Raw genomic sequence first — 23,278 nt, forward strand, 5'->3', positions numbered from 1 at the left:
ATATGCAAAAAGTACCAGGATGTCCCATTACATCTGGTCGCATTTTGCAGTATGTAAGCCAGCAGCTTTTCTGAGTATTCTGACCCACAATCCTCAGAGCAGATATATGAGGAGCAAAAGGGTCAAAGTTCAAGGTGCAATGCTGTGACAAAGTAGTTATGTCCCAGTTGTATGCATACTGCATGCAACCGTACACACTTTGTAAGGGCAGCTGCAGTATGTACTAAAAATAAAAATAAAAAGTATGTGATTTGGAACGCACCCAAGATGTCATGTTGGGCTTCAGGAAATTGTGATGGGCATCTTTCACTATTTTCTGAAAGCTTAAATTAAAGGTACATTGTGTAGGATTTGGAAACATCTAGTGGTAACGTGAGCCGCTGAGTGCAAAACCGCGGTAACGCCGTTTGCCTTGCTCAGACGCCATCCTTACCATAATACTACTTTAGGAGCAACGGAAGTCAGACGGTGGCTGGCGGTACCACGGTTTTGCACCCTGCGGCTCACATTACCCCAATTTCACAAGCGTGTCAGAACTACGGTGGCCTTCAGGTAACGTAAAAACATGAAAGTCTCTCTCTAGAACCAGTGTTTGGTTTGTCTGTTCTGGGCTACTGTAGAAACATGTTGGACGCTGTAGATATGAAGGGCTCATTCTAAGCTAACGAAAACACAATGATTATTAGTTTCAGGTGATTATACACTAATGAAAACATAGTTATGAATATTATATTACATTTCTGCAAAGATCCTCCAAAATGTTTCACAGAAGAAAACAGATCAATAGTAGCAGCCCTACATTTATACAGGATTATACTTGTAATAGTATTGAAAATCAGCAGTAGCAATCAGCTTTTTAGCATTTTATTACACTTGACAATTCAACAAGACTTTGAATCTATAAAACAAACATTTCAGTTTCTATTGCCCATCTTCCCTTTGGATTCCTAACATGGAACTTCAGTGATGACCTACAGTACAGTGGATGCTACCTGAACACCACTACAGTGAGAAGAATCAATCAGATTTATGCACCTTTAATTATTGTGAAATTATAATGTACCTAAATGTCATTCCAAATTGAACAGAAGCATTTTGTTGAAAAGTACTGACACATGAAACACAACAGAAAAAAAAATACTGATTTATATTCACATGACACTGAGATAGCTGTACCGTCCTTGCATAGACTTTCAGCTTTTAGTGAGACAGCACAACTCCATAGAAACAGTAGTAAACTTTGTCCTTTGTCCATCTGCTCGAGGACACACATAAGACTAAAAACAAATTCTTTGGCTGCATCAAATTATTTTTTATCAAAAAATAAATATACAGTGTGCAGAAGTATTTAAATATATACAAAACTTACATTAAAGAAACATTTCATCATCTATACAGTGTAAAAAAAAACAGACATGAACCCAACTAATTCCTGAAAAGGAAAATCACTGCTGTTCACCGAGTGAACAAGAAAAGCAAAGTTCATCGTGTTTGTGGCTTGAGACTGTTTGCAAAAATCATTTGAACAGAAAAAATCAGTCATGAGTAACTTTCATCGTCGACCCAAGTCGTCATCCACTGCTTTTTCTCAAAAGGATCGAGCTTGGCTTTTCCATCTTTATACTCAGGAGGAGTTTCCTTTCTTATCCGCACCGCGTGGTAGCGAGGGACGCTGTCCTCTTGTTTGGAGCGTTTGAAGAATCCACACTGGGAGGGGAGATTTTAAGAAACACGATGCATCATTAAAAACTGAAAAATGTCTCAAATGTTCATGCACACTGTAAACAACAAGAGGAGAGAAGTGCAGGAATGTTAAGCATGCTTTGCGGTTTTTAATTCAAACAGCCAAGCAGTAAAAGCGATGTCAGCAAAAGCACCTGCAGAGCAGAAAATATTAAGCCTGCTGGTAAGAAAATGCATTAATTTCTTGGCAAAATTCAGAGACACATATTGTACGAATATTACTTTATCAATACAATATTTATTTTATGTTACATTTAGGCTAAAAAGTTTTTGGTTAATGTAAATTTTCCTCAGTACAATATGTGTCTGATTGAATTTTTCTGCATGAAGTCAGCGGATTTGTCTGTGAAGTGAGTTCATTAGTTAGTTGCTGCAGTAGTCACACTCCATGCGGACAGCTGTTTTTTTTACCCCTGTTCAGAGAGGATAAATCAGGCCTCAGCAGACAGTTTGTCTTTGTCAGAGGGCTGAACATGGATCTCTGCCTTTTGATACGCAGCATCGTATTGGTCTTTTGTTGCTCTCTTGAAGAAACCACACTGAGGGGGAGCAACAAGGTGATCAAGTGTTAAGAGTGACAAACTGAATCAGTGATAATAGTCAATATGGCTGTTATGATTTTATCAAAATCTCAGAGAAAATACATTTTATTAACATAATACGTTATCTGGAGAGTCCAGTGTTGATGCTCAAATGTCACCTGACAAACACTAAATGTTACTTGCATAGCAGAACATCTACAGGATATTGTAACCTCTAAGTCACCGGCTGAATGAATGAATTCATTCTTTCTTCAGACAATAAACAGTGTGCGTTATGAACAAAGTAGGGCTGACCCCGACCAAAGAAACGCTTAGTCGAATAACACTCTAGATTTTGTCGACTAATCGATAAGTTGATTTAATCAACAGATCTGTAAAACTGAGTTTCTCCACAAAGAATCAGAAAAAGAAAACCACTTTAAATCTTGCGTTCACCAGAGATGTGCTCATAAGTTTCATAAGCAAAGCATGAAAAATGAATAATTCAATTAAGAAATCTTAGTCGACTAAAGGCCCTGACGCATCAAGTCGACGGTTTGCCATCGGACAGTTTGTGGCCATCGGTAAGCGTCTGTCGGCCTAGTTCTTCCGTTGGCTCTAGTCTGCCCGTGTCGGAGGCTTTTTGGCCAATTCAGCATGTTGAGTCGTTGGCGGAGTTCGTCGGTGAGAGAAATCACTCTGATTGGCTGTTCAGCTTAAACGAATCAGTACACGAGAAGAGAAACGGATGGGAGGAAGGCAAGCCAACGAGTAAAGTCACGAGGAAAAACACAGAAGGCTCTTCTCATTTTTCATCTTCGTCTCATCTCGACAAACACCGCTTTGTTTCACGTACGTATCATAACAACGGCTTGTATATCCGCTGTCCTCTGTCTTCCTGTTTCCCTTTTTGAAAGACGAATACAGACTACCGGCGCATGCTGGTGTGGAGAGTTATTTACTCTCACGCAAGAGCAGAACATGCGTGGTAACTGGCCGTTGGCTGTAGTCTTTGCGGTGTGTCCAAATGCAACTTGTCAGCCAAAATAAAAAGGAGATGTGAGGCGACGCAACAGTCGGCCTTCATCTAGTGATCTGATGTTGGGGCCTTAAGAGCAAAACGACCGATGAGTCCACTAATCTAAAGAGGGGGCCCTAGAAATAGCCCTAGAACAAAGCATCTGTCCGGTTGCTCTACTTTTTATAATTGTTCTAATTGTAATTTGTATTATAAAGAATATAATATAAAATCACAAGTACAACTGCAATTTTCCCTTTAAATGTTGATTAATCTCCTATATTTTGATTTTCAATTAATCAAATTAGTGTTTAGTCTTGAAATGTAAAACATAATGGTTACCACAGCCCACTGTGAGGCCTTTAAAATTCATATTTTGACAGCCCAAAAATGTATATAAAAGGTATTCACAGTAATATGAAACCACAGATTGTTTTTAAATCTGTAACCAGCAAATAAAAACTAGCAAGTAAAGTGAATATATTCATTTTTCAAGTTTACAACGTTTTTCACATCTTTTACTCTTCACAGACTACACCTTGTCTGATCTAATGTCCTAAAATAAGGGCTCAATAGAGTTTATGTTTTATCTCTATATATTTTCATCCTGAATTACTAAACATGGGTGACGTGAAGGTGTAACGTCTCTGTGCTGTACTCACCTTCCAGAGCAGAAACACCAATAAAGCCAAAATCAAGATGCCTGCTAGAACAGCCACCAGTATGATCCACCAGGGAACTCCAGTGTGCTGCGCTACGGCACCTTCAGGGGACACTGACACTGTCACCTGCAATAAAACACCAGAAACCAAGAGACCAGGTGAGTTAGGACCAAGATAAAAATGTTAATAATTAGTTGATAGCTGTTGAGCTGCTTACATCAGTGTGAGGAGTTCTCAGGATCATGTTTTTAGCCTGAGTGTGGAAGACGAGGGAGGCCTTCACAACGATATACATGTTTGAAATAGAGGCGTAATCCTGTGTGAAAACAAAAACAAAGGTAAGACGGTGATACCAAATCACAGATGAGACGCGTGGAAACAATTAAAATAGTGTGTGTCACCTCAATAAAGGTCGAGTTCCAGAGACGAGATCTCAGCTCTACTGTGGTACCGTCCAGGCCCTGTAGGGGGCACCGGAGCACCACACATATGATCCCACTGTCACACGTCTGGGAAGAAGAGAGACATCAACAATCTATTACACCTTTAAAAACAGTGATGGAGGAAGTATTCACATCCTCAAGTCCGTTCAGTTTCTGTGGTTCAATGTAACGAAAGTTGAGGGAATTTCATGCTGTCTCCTTTTTCAGTAGTGATACAATAAAGTTAAAAACTAAAACTGAAATTAATTTATGTTCATTTTCATTTTATTATTTAATTTAATTTTTTTTATCCAGGCAATATCATTTCAGTTTAGTTTTAGTGTTTCTTTTCTAGGATATAGTTTTATTTAGTTTCAGTGTACAAAAAATATTTTTCACTGCTTATTTTAGTTTTAGTTTACGATATTAACCCTGGCACAGTACACTTGAGTAAAGTTAGTTACATTTCGCAACTGTTTATAAACAAATGTGAATATATCCATACAAAGACTCACCAAAACTTGTTTCTTGTCTGACAGTGAAGACATTTTGCCAACAGTTTTTCTTTCTCCAATTTCCCGTTTTGTCCTGAACGTCTCCTGAAAGAACATTTCTTCTCATTAATTTAAAGAGGAATTAAGCAATGCAGGTTTGCTGTAATGGCTGACTTCTAGTCAATGCATGTAAGTAAAGGTTTAAAACTCCTACCTGGATGTGTTTGAGAGAGTTGATTTCAGACTCGGGAGAGCAAAAGACCTCCTCCGGTCCTGTAGCCGTGATCTTCACCAGGTACAGAAGCCATTTACCGTTTTTGTTATATTTGGGCCAATGAATGTGAAGCGAGGCTTTGACTGAAGGCTGCAAAGACTTCCACAAGTTGTTTATCTGAAGGAGAAATCAATATGTTACCATACTAAGACTATCATATGATATGACAGCAGTGATATAATAATAATAATAAATAGAAGCAGGTCAGATGAATAAACTTACTCTGAATTTATAAGTAATCAAACTTCCAATCTCTTCTTCTGTCTTCATGGCACTTTCACCTTTCACAACACCTCCAAAAGAAACCTGATTAGGGCTGGCCTCCCTGATGAAAACAAGCAAACATCTTTATTTCACATACTGTTGGAGGCACTTTATGTTTATTAGTAGTCAAACAACAGTTTAACACTCTTACCCACTGACCGTCAACGGCAATTCAATGATTACTTTAGCCTTCACTTTAACAGGGGCAATGTTTTCTTGCACACTTGTTCTGAAAGAAACAAAAATACACCAATATAGTACAATACTTGCATTTATGTTAATGAGAACTTATCTTCAAATACAGGAAAAAGTATGCAGCAGCAGTGTTTACGTTTGGAGCTGCAGGTCGATGTCAATCTCTGTGGTGTCGAGAGTCATACCCACAGTGCTCAGGATGATGTAAAATGTAGCCTGAAGGAAAATAAAACACATCTGTCACATTTGAAGTACAACAACGAAGTGGCAGTATGAATATGTGAAACAAGTCGGTACCTTTGAGTCTCTCTTAAAAGGATTCCCCAGCTCACAGTCTGCTTGAGAGCCGTTCTGATTGGCTGTACAGATGATCGGCTTTTCCATCTGGAAAGGAACACATTTTACACCTGGATGGTCACTATACAATTAGTAAGTCAGAAAGTACTTAGAATATGTAGTAGTTCTTCTGGCATACATTTTTAAACATTCTTACTTTTTTTCAGTGGTATTTCACGAGGCAATGGCCAATCGGCTGATTTATGTCCACAACTATTAGACGTATATAATATTTATGATCCCCAGAGGATGAATCCTAATGGCTTTAAAGATCCACTAACTTTTCATCTAGCGCCACCATGAGGTCCAAATTTACACTCGTAAAACACTCGTTGAAGTACCTTAAACTTGCATTCTTTCTAATAGCCAGCAGGCGGCGACTCCTCTGGTTGCAAAAAGAAGTCTGATTGTATAGAAGAACGAGAAAATGAGCCTACTTTTCACTTGATTTATTACCTCAGTAAACATTGTAAACATGAGTTTATGGTCTCTATCACTAATTTCAAGTCTTCCCTCAATACAGCATGATGTTCATTTAGTAAATTATGGTCCAATTTAGAGTAAAATAGACCATAAAGCAGGGGATGCTTTAGGGCGTGGCTACCTTGTGATTGACAGGTCGCTACCATGGCGTTGTCTGGTCTGGGAGTTGTCCGTGTTTTTGTCTTACAACTTTAACCCTTTCACAGTGTGTTTTCAGTTCATAACATTATAACCTTTTTGGTCGACTAAAAATGTCGTATTCAGCGTTCGGTTGCTCCACCCTCTCGTATCAATTCTGGTTGCAAAAACCAAGATGGCGACGGCCAAAATCCCCAGCCCATGTTAAAATGGTAACGATAAAATTTAAGCGCCACCCTCAGGCCAAATCTTACTTTTTGCTCCACTAGTGGAGCAACAGTTTATCTCATTTGTAGGTGGTATTCGTGCACGTGGGTTCCCTAGTGTTGCTGTAACGTTGCACTTATACTTTTGTTCAGGGGTGGTCTTGTTTACCGTTGTTTGATGTGAGCGCACTCCAGAATAAGACAGCGTATCTGGGAAAGTCCCCACCAGCTTTGCCTCGTAAGCATCATCTTCATTCATGTTGTTGACTGTCACACGCACAGCCAAGTCCTTCCTCTCGTAATTCAGATGAAACACAGGGACGTTGTTCTTGCTGCAAATACACAAACATAACCACACACCTCAAGTTGAGTTTGATGGAAAAAAGCATTTCAAATGTTGAATATATTTATGTTTTCATATATTAAAATTGGCTTATCAAGCTGTTATGACAAACATTTTATGAAAACCATTGCCCACTTGTACATCCAGCAGACACAGAGCAACATACATGTAGGTGGAGCAGCATTAGAGTCATGTTTCTGGTGAATGTAAGTTATATTTTCTGGCTTTGCTTTCATATCAGTGGTTTGTTGGAACAGTGAGACTCCACCATACTGCCTACAGTATGTGTGACCCAAAAACCAAAACAAACAGTTAATTGTGGCTGAGCTAGATGTTGACTCTCATTGGGATTGGAAATACAAGCGGTTGTTTAACTTTACACAAAGTCATGTGATTGTTAATATTAAAAATGTTGAATGCAGATTTAATTAATGAATTTGACCTCATTTTAAGATCACATTTTACTCACGTGGGTAATGGGGAGTAAACGTCTAGGTTGCTTTGTTTGTAGTATAATTTGTATTCCATCTTCAGGTTACTCCGGCAGATATGATCTCTTCCACATCCCTCTTTTACAAAGTTGACCTGCAGCAACAATAAATAACAACAAAACTAAATACAAACTTTGCTTTTGTCATTAATTTAATAATAAATGTTGTAGTGTGAATGTTTACCTCAATGACGTCTTTGCTCGGTTGAGAGGAGTCTAATATGGGCATGAGTTGAGGGAGGCCGTTCCTCGTCTTCTGTCGTTTAGTACCCACAATGTCTGCAGACACCTCGATGGGAATGCTGCGCATCTTGTCCTTAATGTTGTCCTGTGCAAATCAGAAACAAATAACATAGTATGGAGCATAAAATTTACTTCTACGCAGGGTTTTATTATACAGAGGAAATCTTTCTCTGTTTACATTTTCCAAAAAATCAATCCGTTGCTGTAGACATTTTTGGAAAAACTAACTGCAGTCTATATCACAACTGGCTCCTGATTGGCTCTCCTCAGTGCTGCCTGAGCGGCTCAACGAGTGTGTGCGAGTGCTCAGATGTGTTGCTACAAAAATACCTAAATATACTGTTCTGTTTTACTAGCTCCAACATATTTTGCAAGAAGCATTGGCTGAGTGTGATCATATCTTTCAGTAAATTCCTCCAACAAGCGCCGCAGACCAACTCAGATTGTTCCTGACTGTTGCTCTCTCTAAATTGTGGTGTAACTATATGGGAGATATGTTTCACCTTTAGTTTGGCTGTTATCTTGATGCATGATTTCTGGTTTTGGCCGCGGAGGTCCAAGGTGCCGTTAAACTGGAAGTCTGTTTCAGTGCGGGATTTGTTGAGGAACATCACTCTGGAGGGAAGCCCGTGTTTCCTGCGATCTCCGTCCGCCTCGACAGAGTAGCCGAGAGCTGCAGTGAAGAGGGAAGCAGGTTTAAGTAAGAACAACTGAATAAATCTGGGATTTGTAACAGAAGGTGTTTTTTTGTTTTTTTTTACCATTTCACTTACTTAGTCTTGGGTTGTAAGATGCAGGGTTTGCTTTGCAGGTGAAGCATGCCTCCACAGTGAAACTAAGGACAGGACATGGATTTATTAACAATTCTAACAGAGGAAGTTTTGATTATGAGGTCTGTTGAAATGTAAGAATATTAAAACACCTACCAAATGCTGTTACCACAGGTTTTGATTGTAAGGTCAATTTCCTGTGGAGATATTTTGACATCTCTCCTGAGGCTAATGACTGGCCGTGCCCTGAGAGAAAGGTTGTTAAATGAATTTGTGGTACAAATCAGTGAGGTTTAAATTGACTTCTAATATGTAATAACTACCTGTAGATCAGAGCTGTGTCCGTCAGAGAGCCGACAGCCACGTCTGGATACGAGTTACTGTCCAAGTCCATGTTCCCTGCCAGAGAATATCCAAAGAGTCGCACGTTGTGCTCTTTTCCTGAAAGGACCTGTAATGAAGGAGGAGTAATTTAAGAGAGAATTAAAACTTTAAAAAAAACTTTATAAAATAACATAACATTGAAATGTTACTTCTTTAGCATCAGGAGCCGAAATGAGTTGCAGACCTTTGATAAGGAGTACCTCAATAAGTCTGGTTCCAGAGCGAGACTATGTATTAATGAAATGCTTTATTGATCTTTATTGGGCCTCAAAACAAATCAATGTTTTGAACATATGAAAAGTTTCTTATACAGATGCAGCCACCTAGAATTTCCCCTCCCAGCCGACTGCCAGCGGTTGCAAATTGACGCTTCGCTAAGCCCCGCCCCCCACTGCTACGCCGTCAAGCTGTCAGAGCTACCATAGTCCCACACCGTCACTAACTGCACTTTCAGAGAGAAGCAGACAGAATGGTCTACACTATGTTTTTGAGGGAAGATGTCAAACTGATTCCGCAGCGAAAAACTGCATCCACATCCAGCCACATCACCTGGCGATCGGGTACTTAATCACTCGGCTGTCGAGCCATTTTGGCCTCATGCGCCACTGAGCAACTCTCATAGAAGTGAACGGGAGCCCGCCTACAACGCTGTATCCAGTTCTCTTTATACATCCATGGTTTCCCCCCTCCTCCTGTTTCCTGACAGGGCATGTCTAGAGAGCTCAAACCTGCAATAACTGACATTTTGGCCACTTGTGGGCAGCAGAAATAAGCTGTGAACACAACACTGACAAATTATCAGCTTTCAAAGGGGTCCCCCAGTGATTTAGTATCCGTATGTGATCCGTTGTTTATATGAAAATATTGATTACAGCCGGTTTACTAAACAAAGCTCCACAACACCGACCTGTGCAGGGCTGGTTTTGATTCCTTGTGCAGAGCCATGATAGATGTAGACTTTCCCTGCACCGCCGTCATCATGAGGAGCTCCGACGGCAATGTCTGCATGAGAAAGAAACCAGTTTATGTGACAAACGCTAAAAGAGAAAACACTAATAAGCAACAAAATGACAGCTAAATTACCTTCATATGAGTCTTGGTTGATGTCTCCAATGTTCTCCACTGCCAGTCCAAACATGGAGTCTTTGGTCCCGTTTAGACGGATGGGAGTGACTCCTTCCCACCTTCCTGCCTGGTTGATGTAGACGTAAGCAGCTCCTCCAACGTCTCTGTCTTTCATGTAGAACTGAGGGGCTCCTACAACTATGTCTTGCCATCTAGATCAAAGAAGGGAGGTAAATATTTACAAGTCTCATATAGAACATGACCTCCCATTGAAACAGATAAGATACCATTACAATAAAGTGACCTTAAAGGAAGTCAGGATTTTAAAATCTCAAAGCTTTTACAGATGTTTCTCTGACAAATTAAATCAAGGCGGTGAAAAAGTTTCGTACCCATCACCATTCAGGTCCACCACCGCCACATCGTAGCCAAAGGAGGATGCGAGTCCTGGCCCGTACAGGGTGTGCTCCACCAGTAGTCTGCTGGAGGCTTCGCTCTGTTTCTTCAACAGGACCACAGCTCCACTGTGATTGGCTCTGGGTGCTCCAGCCACCACCGTCAGGCCACGACTCAGGGTGATGCTGTGTCCCGTGTCGAGGGAGAACCCTTCAGAGAGAAAGATGTTGTAAGACATAAATATCCGATTTTACGCTGAAGAACAGGTTTCTTTTACCCCCTTTTCTCCCTGATCTGGAACAGTGAGTTCCCCAGCGCTACCTGCCATTGTTGGCCTGGTTCTAATATGCAAATTTATGTTAACTGCAGTGGCTCCAAACCTTTAGCAGAAATGTAATCAACTGGTAACAATACTGTGGAAACTACTAACAAAAGGAGTGATGAATTTCATTAAAAAATATAATCAAAAACCTGAGCTGCATGTTCCCTCTCAAGCATGTTTCTCATTTCAGATGTGCAGATGAAAAATACCGTTTTGCCCAAACTACCAGAGTATAGTCTTCCACCGGCATGTATGTAAATAGGCCCACAGCAGCCTTTTCACAGGTGTAATTAATCAAATTAATTATGGCCCTGTTCCATTTAGGTGGGCCAGGACCCTGGTAGTGTGCATGCTGCGTCACTGGAATGGCTGTGACACACTAAATAGAATGTGACCATAATTGATTAGATCAATTACACCTGTGTTTACCCTGCTATGACATGTCCAGGACAAAAAAATAGAAACACCTCTCAATATAATGTAGTCCAGTACATCAGCTCCTTTAACTATGACCTCAGTAACACATTAATTGAATTAACACATTTACAGTAAAGTCATATAAACATATAAACTTTGTAAAGGCAGAATTTATGGCAGAGCTGTTGTACTGAATTGCAATAGATTGCTCAGGTGTGCCCAATAAAGTGGCCACTCGGTGTATTCTTGGTCATTTTATGCCTTTATAGGACTTTTTCACGGAAGACATTTTAACACGTCGCGGTAGGAAAAGCACAGGTGTAAATAATGAAAATAGTGATGGCAGAATTTTATATAGCTGCTTTGATTTCAGGATCCAGGTATTGTGTGTATTGTGCTGATTTATGGTCAATCTCACTGGGACACTTGAATAGAACAGAGCCATTGTTAGTGTTATTAGTAACACCTGTACTTTTCCCATTATGACAAGTCAAAATATCTGCTGAAAAGGCCTTTTACTGCAATGCAGCAATTGATTATGTTATGAGTTACTCCTGTTTGACAAGTCAAAATGTCTGCTTTCTAGTTGACTTTAGTTTCACTCCAAATTTCCCCCTCTGATCACGTGTCTTCAGCAGTAAAAAAAACAAAGATTTTCCCGCAATAATAAACACTAATCTCAAGGGAAAACTACAAAACATATCAGTAAAATGTGCCAGATTGTAAGCAATGCTACAGAGGAAGTAACCACAGTGCATCACTGAACCAACCACAGGATACATGTGACCCACACATGTGCAGTTGCTACATCCGTTTTGTGGGCAGACACTCACCGAGGTAGCTGTTGGCAGGTACAGGCACAAGCTCAGGGTTCAAGAGATGTTCATCTCCAACTTCAAACGGGCCGTCATCGTACACTCCCATCTCTAGCAAAGTGTTGTTCTTTTGCTCCACTCTTACAATGCCTTAGAATAAAAAAACAGAGTACAAACAACCCATTACTTATTTTAACAGAATGAGAAAGTTGACTCTCCCAGTAAATACTGTAAAGCACTGTGTGTGTGTGTGTGTGTGTGTGTGTGTGTGTGTGTGTGTGTGTGTGTGTGTGTGTGTGTGTGTGTGTGTGTGTGTGTGTGTGTATGTGTGTGTGTGTTGTTAGTGACCTTTCCAGTTGTAAGCTCCTGGTGCTCCAAACACCACATAATGGTAGTCCTTGGTGAAGGTGGCAGCCAATCCCTGCTGGCAAGATCCGAACATCTCGTGGCCTCTGGCTCGGCCCTCGCAGAAGTTCCAGTTACCTCCATCCTCATCAGAGGACGAGTCGATGGTCAGGTCCTGACTCAGGACGTAACAGCGTCCGGTGATGTCCCGGGACTCCTGAGGCGTGTTCACAAACATGCGCCTCTGATAGCGATGAGCACAAGTCTGAAATTTCAAAACGCAGCTGAGTTTAACTTCATACCTCAGTAGCAGATAGACCACACCAGGACTGACGCTCAGTTTGACTCACCACAATCTTTCCCCCAGGTCCCTGGCTCTGAACCGTCACCCCCATCCACTGATTCTCCTTGTTCTCGACACGTACGTTCTCTTTCAAAATTCAGCAACACAAGACAAAGGGGTGAGCGTTTATATTCATTGTAGACCTTTTGAAACAGTACAGTATATGTAGAGAGACAAACAGATAACTCACCTTCATTATCAAACTCAATGCGCTCACAATCATTGGACTGACTGATTTCACATTTATAAAGGCCTCCTGTTATGTTGGCGGTCTGTTTTCCCAACGCTCTGGCTCTGGGTGCTCCAATCAACAGCCTGAAGAAAAAAAAACATATAATCAAATTATTATTTTCTGAAGCATTCCAAGACTAAATACTGAGATTTACTTTTTGATGTAGCTACCGGTCATCACCTTCAGCAGCTTCTTGAATTTAATACATGTATGTGAGAAGATAGACTATTCTGATAGTGACAGTGATGGCATTTCCGGTCGGCTGTCTTGCAAAGCTGATATTGTTGCTACGGTTGTTAGGGTAATTGGTTTCACTTCTTCATTTCATCGTCAAAGTTAAGTCTAGAAAACAGCCCACTGACAGTAAAAGGTGACATGTGTTTCAGATGAACATTTTTCTCCAATTAAATTACATGTAGCTGTGCTGCAAATACCTCTATAATTGTCGTATCAACAATAATTAAGAACAATGTAGGGCCTAATGGTGAAGTTAAGGTCATACCCCCATACCCCTCTCTCTCTCTCTCTCTCTCTCTCTCTCTGTTTCATGTCTATATCTAAACTGAGACTATCAAATAAAAGCAATAAATGAATTAATAACAATATAAATAGGTGACAAATTAAAGGAAATCTTCATTGAGGATGAAGAGGAGTTGCTATGTCTCAATTAGTTCCTATGTGGGACTAATTGAGTGTTATAGGAAGAGATTTAAAAGATGATTCTGACTTTGGCGGGTCCTTCCAGAGCCTGTAAGCTCTGTCCCCTCTGGTGCTATTACTTAATAGTAGTAAAAATGAACATAACAGACATAAAGCTGTTTCTCTACATGTCTTTGATTAATGCACATATTGCATATTTAACAGGAAGGATGATTTAGCAGGCTGTGAAAAGCTGGTTGTGTACAAAGAGCTGTTGTATTTTGTGATAAGAAACAAAACCTCGTTACGGGACAGTAGACTATTGTCCTGTCATTCTGCGGAGGGCAAAGAAGCAGTGAAGCAGACAATTTGGAGCATGTTCAGCTCAAACAGAGTTCATTGAACACAGCGTCTCCCCTAAACCCACATCCTCTCGCAGCCTCAACCAGCATGAAGAGACGATGTGTTTCAAGGGTGACAACCGCCTCTGGGATGACATCAGCAACACTTATCTGATGAAAGGGGTTCATCAACTTTTCTTTTACACAACTTGACACAGACAAAATATCTGAGATATCTCTCACAGAATGTGATTTTAAATGAACTCAGATCACAATATTTGTGAATTTGGAGTTTTATCTACAATTTGATGTAATGAATGACTTGGGACCTGACTAAATCTGCAGGTAAAAAAATATAAATGGAAAAAATCTTAATAATGTAACTAGCCTATTATTCATTTACTGGAGATGTTCTGGACGGCAGAACAACAACACTGGATTATTTAATTTGGTTGCTTTCTCTTTGTGTATTATCACGTCTTTTTGCAGCACATCAAATGAACATAATTGAAATGTGGTGACAACTTGCTGATCTTGCAAGCTGTATATTGCAGAACTTGAGAGATGGAGAGAGAAAACCAAAACAGGTTGTATTATTTCCTGTCAGTGGCAGCCTGAGTTCATCCTGCATAGAAAAGTCATAACGAGAAATCAACAGAGAAGCACATTTCCCTCAAAGAATAAAAGTCCACTTGGAATCACCTTATATTAGACTACATTTTCTATTTCTCACAACAAGTTCATAGTTTTGTATTTAACCTTCGAATTGCCACAACATCTTGTTCACCGTGAACCGCCAACACCGCTTCTGTTGTTATGTCTGTCTTTCTGCTCTTGCACGGTACATACGCAGTTTACATGACAATGGAGACATGTCTGTCACTCTAATTTCTTAGTAATTTTTAAACAATGGGTTCTTAATTTCAGACAAAAACAAACAAAGGCCGGTTTTCCACTTTTAGCTGATGACCGCCAGTTTTAAATAAATATAAGGCAATGATGGACCGAACTTGCATAGCTGCAGTATGATTATGCATATCAATTAAAGAGACTTTGTGTCATGGCTATTAAACAACTCAACTATACATCTAAACTATTAACACACAATTCTGAAATGTGACATTTGGTGAGCATCCAGACTTAAACTGACTCACCATGGACTTATAAAGACTTGAGACTTGGGCTTGATTTGGACTTAAAACTGTTCCTCCATCTCTGAAAACTTCTACTGTAACCTTGAAAACTACCGGATCCATCAGTCACTAATGACTGGGTAGCCCAAGTCAATTTAAAAAAAAAAAAAAATCTGTCTGATGAGGCCACATAAGATGTTTCACACTAAAGTATAGTATCATTAGTATGATTGTCAAAATTACTGAAATAAGAGTTTTTACCTTTGTGATTTGGGGTAAATGAGTGCTGACCAAAGAAAGTCTTAGTCGACTAACACTTGTACGATTTTGTCAACTAATCAATTAGTTAATTTAATCGACAGATCTATAAAACTGAGTTTCTCCACAAAGAATCACACACTTTAAATCTTGTGTTTACCAGAAATGATCATACGTTTCTTGGAAAGAAGTCATTCAGCATGAAAAAAAGCATAAAAAATGACTAATCGAATGAAGAAATCTTAGTCGACTAAGACCAAAACGACTGATTAGTCGACTAATCGACTGAGAGGGGGCAGCCCTATGGAACAATAATGCAAATAGCACATGACACAATGGTAAGCTGCACCATCATGTGTGAGCTGACCAGCATTCTTACTGTATTGGAATTTTCTCAAAGGGTGGAGAGGAAATCCTCTCCACCCTTTTCTCTTCCCTGTGACTCTGAAGTTCCCCCAGTAACCTACTGATCTGTGGGACCATACGGCTCCGTGGCTCTTCATTTGTTAAACGAGGACTCTCCTGAGGAGGTCTGATGTGAGACTGAAGACCAAACAGCAAACTCTCTCCTCAAACAAAGCCCAGTGATATGCAAATACAAACAAGAGCCTTTACAAAGTGAGATTCAGTTTGACATTTCAGCTTCTGAGCTACAGTAGTTTAGAGCTACAAGAACTACGGAACATTAGGCACATTGATGATGTTGTTATTTTATATTTGATATACAGATATATATTATATAATAATATTTTCCAACATAACACCACTGCAATCTACAGACTCGGAGATTACCTCAGAGTTGAAACAATACATTAAATGAGACTGCTTTAGATTAAGAGCAGCAAAGATTAATTGATTAGTCAATCAACAGAAAATGAATCAGCTTCTCAAATGTCAGGATTTGATGCTTTTCTTTGTCATATATGACAGTAAACAGAATATTTTTGGGTTTGGACTGCACCCGATTCAACTGTTATCAGATCATTAAATGTATAAGCCTCATACATGTGGTTCAGCAGGGGCCTGCTACGCCTACTACGCTGTAAAAGTGAAACTTAAAAGAAACTTCCAACACATTGTAAAACTGAATGAAACGTTACATTCTGAACACAAACAAAACAGCTTGTTTAGCTTTAGGCAACAAAACCACTTAAGTTTAGGGAAAAAGATTGTGTTTCGGCTTAAAACAATTACGTTTGAAAAGTGAAACTTAACGCTTTGAAAACAAAGACAACTACACACATGGGATGTGAATCCCGGGTTCCTGGGTGAAAACCCTGTGTTTTGTGTTCCATCCATCGCCCCCGACCTCCACCCATTTTGCTCCTGTCATACTATTACTACGGTCGCGGTCATGGTCACGCTGCGCTGTCGTCTTCTTTTATTTCTTCTTTCGGTGATCGACCATGTTAATCGCTGATAAAACCTACCTGTGGGTGTAGCAGGCCCCTTCTGACCCTCATCTATAAGGCTTATAACCACTGTGTTGCCTTTCAAGGCATTTATTTAATTTGTTCTTCTTTAAGCATATATATGTAAAAAACGAGATGGGAATAATTAATTTACAGTTAAAGAAATTCATGTGTGAATTCATATTATTTGTCAGTTCCTGTCATTCACGGACTACAAAAGGCGCCTTTTGTAGTCTATCTTCAGAACATTGTAGTTTCACCACGGCAGACTTGCGTCACTAACATCCGCCGCTGTCGCATCATAATTACGGAGCCTAGTGAAAGTGCAGTCGGATTCTCTGAACACCGCGGTTGTCTTTTCCTAAGTCCTTATGAATTCTCCTGCTCATCTTTCCTTGACCTCATGACGTTTTCCATCGAGGTCATGGAAAAGTGGTTAGGAAAAGACGTTAGGACGTAATTTTTGGACTTCTCGAACGCAACTCTGGTTTAGTAGAAAGCATGGCAGACGTGAGCACGGTCTGAATTCAATCCGCTAGCATCCACATTGAAGCATCATAGAGGCAATGCCATAAGTTGATTCATTTGATGGTAGACACGTTAAGGATCATATAGTAGTCAAGATTTCGGATAAGTTTGATAAGTTGTTTAAAAACGTTTTTGTTTACAATTGTATACAAGCTAAAACAATGCCAGTAGCCATGATAACTGCTACTATAGAGTGTATATTCATATTTACAGCTACTGTATGGACAATGCATTTAGTTAAAAAACAGACTGAATATTTTTGTATTCTTTTATTTAAGGTTTTCACCAGCATGTCAATGAGGAAGTGTGACAGTAAATGGTCAACCTCACTACGACTCTGTCTTCATTGGCTGCGGTTTAACTTGGTATTTTAGTCAGAGTTTCAACGCACTGCATGAGAACACTACAACCACTGATATCTCACATTTAATGACTTGATAACAGTCTAACCGGCTGGTTTGTCAAATTCAACAAGCTATCAAATTAGATAACCTTCAGTTGTGGGAAATTTCAACAGGATTTTTCCACTATTTCCTGACATCTTATACACAAAGTGATTATCAAGATATCTTTAACGAAAATATTTGTTAGTTTCAGCCCTATTTAGATTTCACAGGTGGTTATGCAGGAAGGCACCACATTTATGAAGAGACAGTAACACAGGTGAAGGAAAACTCCTTCGATTTAATAGCAGAGCTACTCTGGAAAGTGACAGTTGTAGAATTTAGCAAGTAACTGGCAATGCAACACGCCCGTCTAGCAGACACTAGTTTTTCAGTTTGGAAACAGGCGTAATTCCTGTAGTTTATCTTACTTCCTGCAGCAGAAATGAATGCAATGTTTGCATGCAATGCTGATATAGACTCCTACACTACAACCGCTACAGAGTCTGAATCCAGCATCGGCCAGGCAACAGTGTGTGAAACCACGTCCCATCATGCAGCGTGTCTTTCAGTGTAGTGTAAATGCGAACACACAGTGACTGGTGTGGGTTTACACAGTGATCTCACTGGTCTTTGTTAACAGATGTGGTCCAGTGCTCTCACAGCTGTGCACTCAAAGCCACAAGAACTGCTGCAGCTGTTCTAACTGTTTCAGTTTACACACACACACGCATACTTTGATTGGTGCTGATTGGCTGGGTACACATCACAGAAGAAATCATGAATATTCACTACAGATCAAGATCAACTTTAAGTAAAGAATAAAGTTTAAAACAAAGACAAAGTCGCCTTTGTTTATTAACCATATTTTCAATCTCTTTCAAACTTCAGAGGGAAGTTTGTCAGGAATGTCTCGACTAATGATTCACTGATGCGTTTTAATCTATCAGGTTACATGTGCACAGATGGCCGTGCATGTCCAGTCAAATGTCCCTTTTTCTCTGGTTTCATTCAGAGGATGTTATATCCACATCATTAACCCGACACATTATTCATGGAAGAGGCATCCAGTTGCCTCTCTGCGAGACGCCACATTATGTTCAGTCTCATGTTGAAACATGGATGTCCGTGTTTCTTCCTCCCATCACAAACCAATGTGAGAAGGAAGGCCTAATAACACCATAAACACTGTGAGAAGCTGCTTTCAATGAACCCATTAGAGGAACAACATGGGGAGAGTTGCACAAATGGTTGTAAGCAATATGAAAAACAAATCACTTTAATCGCCAGAAGATTTGTTTTTTAATTGCAGTAAAGTGGGTTTGGCTTTTAGCTCTGAAGGGATGAAAGGCCAGTTGGGGGTTTGACATTAGAGTATATTACTGTACGCAGTGACAGCCTGTAGAGTTTTACAGCTGCTAGTGATCATCAGAAACATGTTCATATAAGAACAAAAAGAGACAGATGCAGAGTGTGTGACGCGTTGCTGGCTTCAATGTGGCTCGCAGCTTTAAGTTAGACAGGGCTGCTGTTCATTACCTACTCCTGAGTGCTCTACTGAGCTCTCACTTGACTCGTCCGGCTGATAATCTCAGGGTCACATGAGGATTTGGAGCTGAGATCGTGGCCGTGGAGGGGGAACTTCTGTCAGTTACAATAACGTGCAGCGTTGAGCGTTTCGTTACAGTAACACAGTAACATACGGTATGTTGTTGTAAATAAGTTAATTGTCAGTAGAGCTGAAACAATTATAGTTGATTATTCATTAGTAGGACTGTCCCGAATACCATTTTTTGGGCTTCGAAGCTTCGATGAGAAATATTCGAAGTTTCGTGGTGCAGCGCGGCAAAGCAGGTTAACATGTTCTTCTGTTTGTCTCCATCTCCCCCGTTTCAGACAGTGCCGCTGCCGCACAACTGTACACACACGCACCTCTAGAATAACTAATAATAATTCGTGTTGAATATGAATAATGAAAATGTTGTGAGATTATTCCTTATTACATGGGTTATTTGGGGATTTATACATTATTATAACATACTTTCATACTAAAAAAACAAACAAAGCATTCAAATACTGATTTGGAGTATGATTACCATGGCAACGGTCGAAGCTTCGAAGCATTTGGGTCGACAATGAATAGGAAACAATTTTTTCACTTTTTAAGCAAAAATGACAAACTTTCACTAATTCAAGCTTCTTAATCACGAGGATGTTATGCGTTCTTTGTCAAGTGTGATTGTAAACTGAATATTTCTCAGTTTTGGTGGCTCAGACAACAAGAACATTTGACGGTGTCATCTTGCGTAATTTTTCACAATTTTTCTATTTTCTATTTTTTTATTTTCTAGTGTTGAAGCTATAGTTGATACGCCTATAAAATGTCCGAGAATAGTAAAAATGCCCATTTTAAGTGTCCAGAACCCAAGGTGATGTCTTAAGAGTTATTTTTTTGTCTGAACAAAAGTTCAAAACTCCAAAATATTCAGTTTACTATCATATATGATGAAAAAGCATGTAAATCTTCACATTTGAGAGGTCAGAACCAGACATTTATTTAGCATTTTCCTTGAAAACAATTAGAGCTGCAACGATTAATTGATAAGATGTCAACTATTAAATCGATCGCCAACTAGACCAAACAACTAATTGGGAATATAATCAACAGATTAACAATGGAAATAATCGTTAGTTGCAGCCTTTAAAAAAACTATTAGCAAAATTGTTGCTGATTAATTTCTTTCATTCGAATAATCAATAGTGCCTCCAATCCCCAAAAATAATGAGCTGATGCATTAATGCTGTTTGTTTCTGTTCTCAAGAAGCAGTTTTTGCACGTGTCTTGTGAAGATTTTGTGAAGTATGTAGTAAAACTGGAGCAGCTTCCTCACAGATCCTCATGTAAGAGAAGTGAATCTTCACTCTCCTCTTACTTTTACTGGCTGAAAACCAAACTATCAGACCAGTGTCACATTTCGAGCCTCTGTTTGCCCGACAAATATGACTTTCGCTCTCTTGACTCTTGTCAACTCTGACAAATGTCAAGGATGCCGGCTTCTTTGTGCACAGAAGAATCTTTGTAAGACATCTTTTTCAGGTTTTGCATGGCCAGTAGACTCACGACTACACCATGAGCTGCCTTTGCACAGTAGTCAAAACACTTGTTAGATAAAGATTTCACATATTGAGCCTAATCTATGTGATCTTTGGGAAATTTCTCCCAGTCCTGTTATCAGGGCTTCTTATCCGGGCTCTCTGTTTCTCAACATGCTGCAGGGTCTTATGTCTGCTAACCAGTGGATAACAAAGCAGCTCTTGCATGCAGCCTCACGCAGGTCGCAGGCTTTGACATGCCATCCCCTCTCTTCACTTTACCCCTGTTACACTCTGTGTGGCAGGTTGACCATGCAGGATCACTACACTGCTGTCTGTTCTCCTCCCTCAGGGCTGGCCAAAGGGAATTATTTACTGTAGCATAGGCAGGAATCCTTGAAATGCTGCTTTACAATCTAACCACTGTTTTACTCTTATTTGGGCACGTGTGAATGTCTGCCTGAAATGTGTAACAGCTGAGAACAGAGGATGCATTAGTCAACTTAACACTCACTGAAGTCATCCCTCCTCAGTGCCGCTCATAAATCAAACTTTACAGGTTTATTTGGTGTGGAAATACACCTGCTTACTGTTGAACAGTTTTACAGAGAACCCCACCAAACACCACTCATTGGCAGGAAATAAAGGATATTAACAGTGAAAAAACTAAATGTAACTCACTAAATACTTTGAGAAAAAGCTGTGACTTCAAAAAAAGTTTAAATATCAATCATTTATCTTTGGTTTATAACCATTATTTTAAATATAAATTAATCTATCAATTCTTTTTTTTTATTATTAGTCAATAACATGTCAGAAAATAGGGTGCAAATTGCTCGTTTACTCTCACAAACAGTCCAAAGCTGCTTAATTTACAATGTTATAAAAATGAGTAAAGCAGCAAATCCCCACAAGCGATCCAGATAATCACTACTTACTTCTTGTCTTGATAAATTGCCTAAATTATCAATTGATTCACAAAATAGTGTATATAATAACCGATTAATCGACCAACAGCTGCAACACTACAGCTCTCCTCTCAGTGCTCCTTCAGTTTGACCTTATTTGCATCACAGTTATAACCATTGTTTATTCACTTGTTGTCTTTAGGGTGTTTAACATTTTGTATGTAAAGCACCACAGGGAGACTTCTATTGAAAATTAGAACAAAACATGACAAAAACACAAAAACACAGTTACTACAGTAACTTTTATAGGTTGCCTGACATCACAACCAGCGGATGTAAATCAGTTTATTATTCTTGCAAAGGCAGAATCTCTAAATTAACAAAATGCTTCCTGCACAAGATGACCTTTTAGACAGATGGAAATTAAGTTATGGATCTTTTAAAAGTTAAGATTGACTTCTGTGAGTAATTTAACTGAACTTGTCCCTTCAGGTGGACTTTTAACAACCACAACCAGAGGCAGATGAAAGCACACAGAGCAGTAGAGAGAGTTAAATGCATTACTCACATTGTTTTATCCGGGTTGAGCTGCCGGTGCATGGCGAGAGAAAACCCGAACAGACTCCCAGGCTCTCCGGCTTTCCTGATGACATGACTGGTGTCCAGGTTGAAGGCATGCACCAAAGTTGGCTCCAGAAAATGAAATAATAAAAGTGCAACATAAGCAGCAGAGGGTCCTCTCTGCAGCAACAGCAGCATTGCAGCGTATAGTCCAGATGTGTTGCAGTGGTCCAAAGTTCTGAGCCGCTGACCCGCTGCTCCTCTCCGCTCTGCCCGGTGCTGTTTGACTGAAGGGTAGGCTGAAGCTGCTGGTTGATCTCCAGCCGGGCTCTGAGCTCCACAGCGCCGCCTCCGGCCACCAGGGCCAACAGCAGGAAGAACAGCAGCCTGTTACAGTAAAGGGACAGTCAGCATTTTTTTAGATCATATAAAATTTGAGGTATATGTTTACATGTATAACCTACGACGGAGTATTAGGGCCACATTGAGGTAAAAAAAACTAAATTTGAGATTTCAAGAATAAAGTCATAATGTTACGAGAATAAAGTCAGAAGTTTATGGAAAAAAAGTTGTAATATAATGAGAGTAAAGTCAGAAGTTTATGAGAATTTTTTTTGTCAGAGATAGTTGAGAACAGCAGCCTATTTTGGGAATTTTGGATATCCCGTTTCATCACAAATATAAATAGATAAATAAATCAGAAAATACCATCAACAGCCATAAAAAGTCAATTTTCGCCATGTTTTTAGGAATATAATGTTGTATAAATCAGGCTATGAATGATATATGAACAAACCCCTCTGTAAAAACCTTCAGAATATAGATAGGAATGACACTGGAAAGTTTGGTGTATGCTATTAATGTGGAGATTTACATGTATAACCTACGACGGAGTATTAGGGCCACATTGAGGGGAAAAAAGAAACTAAATTTGAAATTTCGAGATAAAGAAATAATATTACGAGAATAAAGTAATAGGTTTACGAGGAAAAAAGTTGGAATATTATGAGAATAAAGTCAGAAGTTTACGAGAAAAAAATCTTAATATTATGAGAATAAAGTCAGAAGTTTACAAGAAAAGATTGTGTCAGAGATGGTTGA

General features: G+C 39.5%; 1 protein-coding gene across 3 annotated transcripts; it reads right to left on the minus strand.

Annotated features, from left to right (window-relative positions):
* Positions 1 to 850: 850 nt before the first annotated feature.
* On the minus strand, positions 851 to 22,480 carry itga6a (integrin, alpha 6a). 3 transcript variants are annotated; one of them, XM_074659301.1, is made up of 26 exons: positions 22,185 to 22,480; positions 12,880 to 13,004; positions 12,697 to 12,776; positions 12,350 to 12,611; positions 12,020 to 12,151; positions 10,444 to 10,657; positions 10,070 to 10,263; positions 9,894 to 9,988; positions 8,926 to 9,053; positions 8,759 to 8,848; positions 8,606 to 8,667; positions 8,336 to 8,505; positions 7,774 to 7,917; positions 7,569 to 7,684; positions 6,926 to 7,088; positions 5,891 to 5,977; positions 5,730 to 5,809; positions 5,550 to 5,627; positions 5,357 to 5,459; positions 5,069 to 5,251; positions 4,882 to 4,965; positions 4,346 to 4,453; positions 4,162 to 4,260; positions 3,945 to 4,070; positions 2,155 to 2,282; positions 1,568 to 1,707 (listed from the first exon to the last, which is right to left on the minus strand). In XM_074659301.1, the coding sequence occupies exons 1-25, from the start codon at positions 22,373 to 22,375 to the stop codon at positions 2,175 to 2,177; spliced, it is 3,222 nt and encodes a 1,073-aa protein (XP_074515402.1). In that variant the 5' UTR covers positions 22,376 to 22,480; the 3' UTR covers positions 1,568 to 1,707; positions 2,155 to 2,174. The 3 variants fall into 3 exon arrangements, with proteins under 3 accessions (XP_074515401.1, XP_074515400.1, XP_074515402.1); XM_074659300.1 differs by lacking the exon at positions 2,155 to 2,282 and having other exon boundaries at positions 851 to 1,707; positions 5,075 to 5,251; XM_074659299.1 differs by lacking the exon at positions 2,155 to 2,282 and having other exon boundaries at positions 851 to 1,707.
* Positions 22,481 to 23,278: the final 798 nt, after the last annotated feature.

The sequence above is a fragment of the Sebastes fasciatus genome, chromosome 14 (genome assembly GCF_043250625.1).
Source record: "Sebastes fasciatus isolate fSebFas1 chromosome 14, fSebFas1.pri, whole genome shotgun sequence".
NCBI lineage: Eukaryota > Metazoa > Chordata > Actinopteri > Perciformes > Sebastidae > Sebastes > Sebastes fasciatus.

Coding starts and splice junctions, on each gene's coding strand:
- itga6a (XM_074659299.1), bottom strand. CDS start 22,375: ATGCTGCTGTTGCTGCAGAGAGGACCCTCTGCTGCTTATGTTGCACTT. Junction 12,777..12,879: donor CATTGAGTTTGATAATGAAG/GTGAGTTATCTG, acceptor GAATTTTGAAAG/AGAACGTACGTGTCGAGAAC. Junction 5,978..6,925: donor TGCGCTCACATCAAACAACG/GTAAACAAGACC, acceptor GTTCCTTTCCAG/ATGGAAAAGCCGATCATCTG.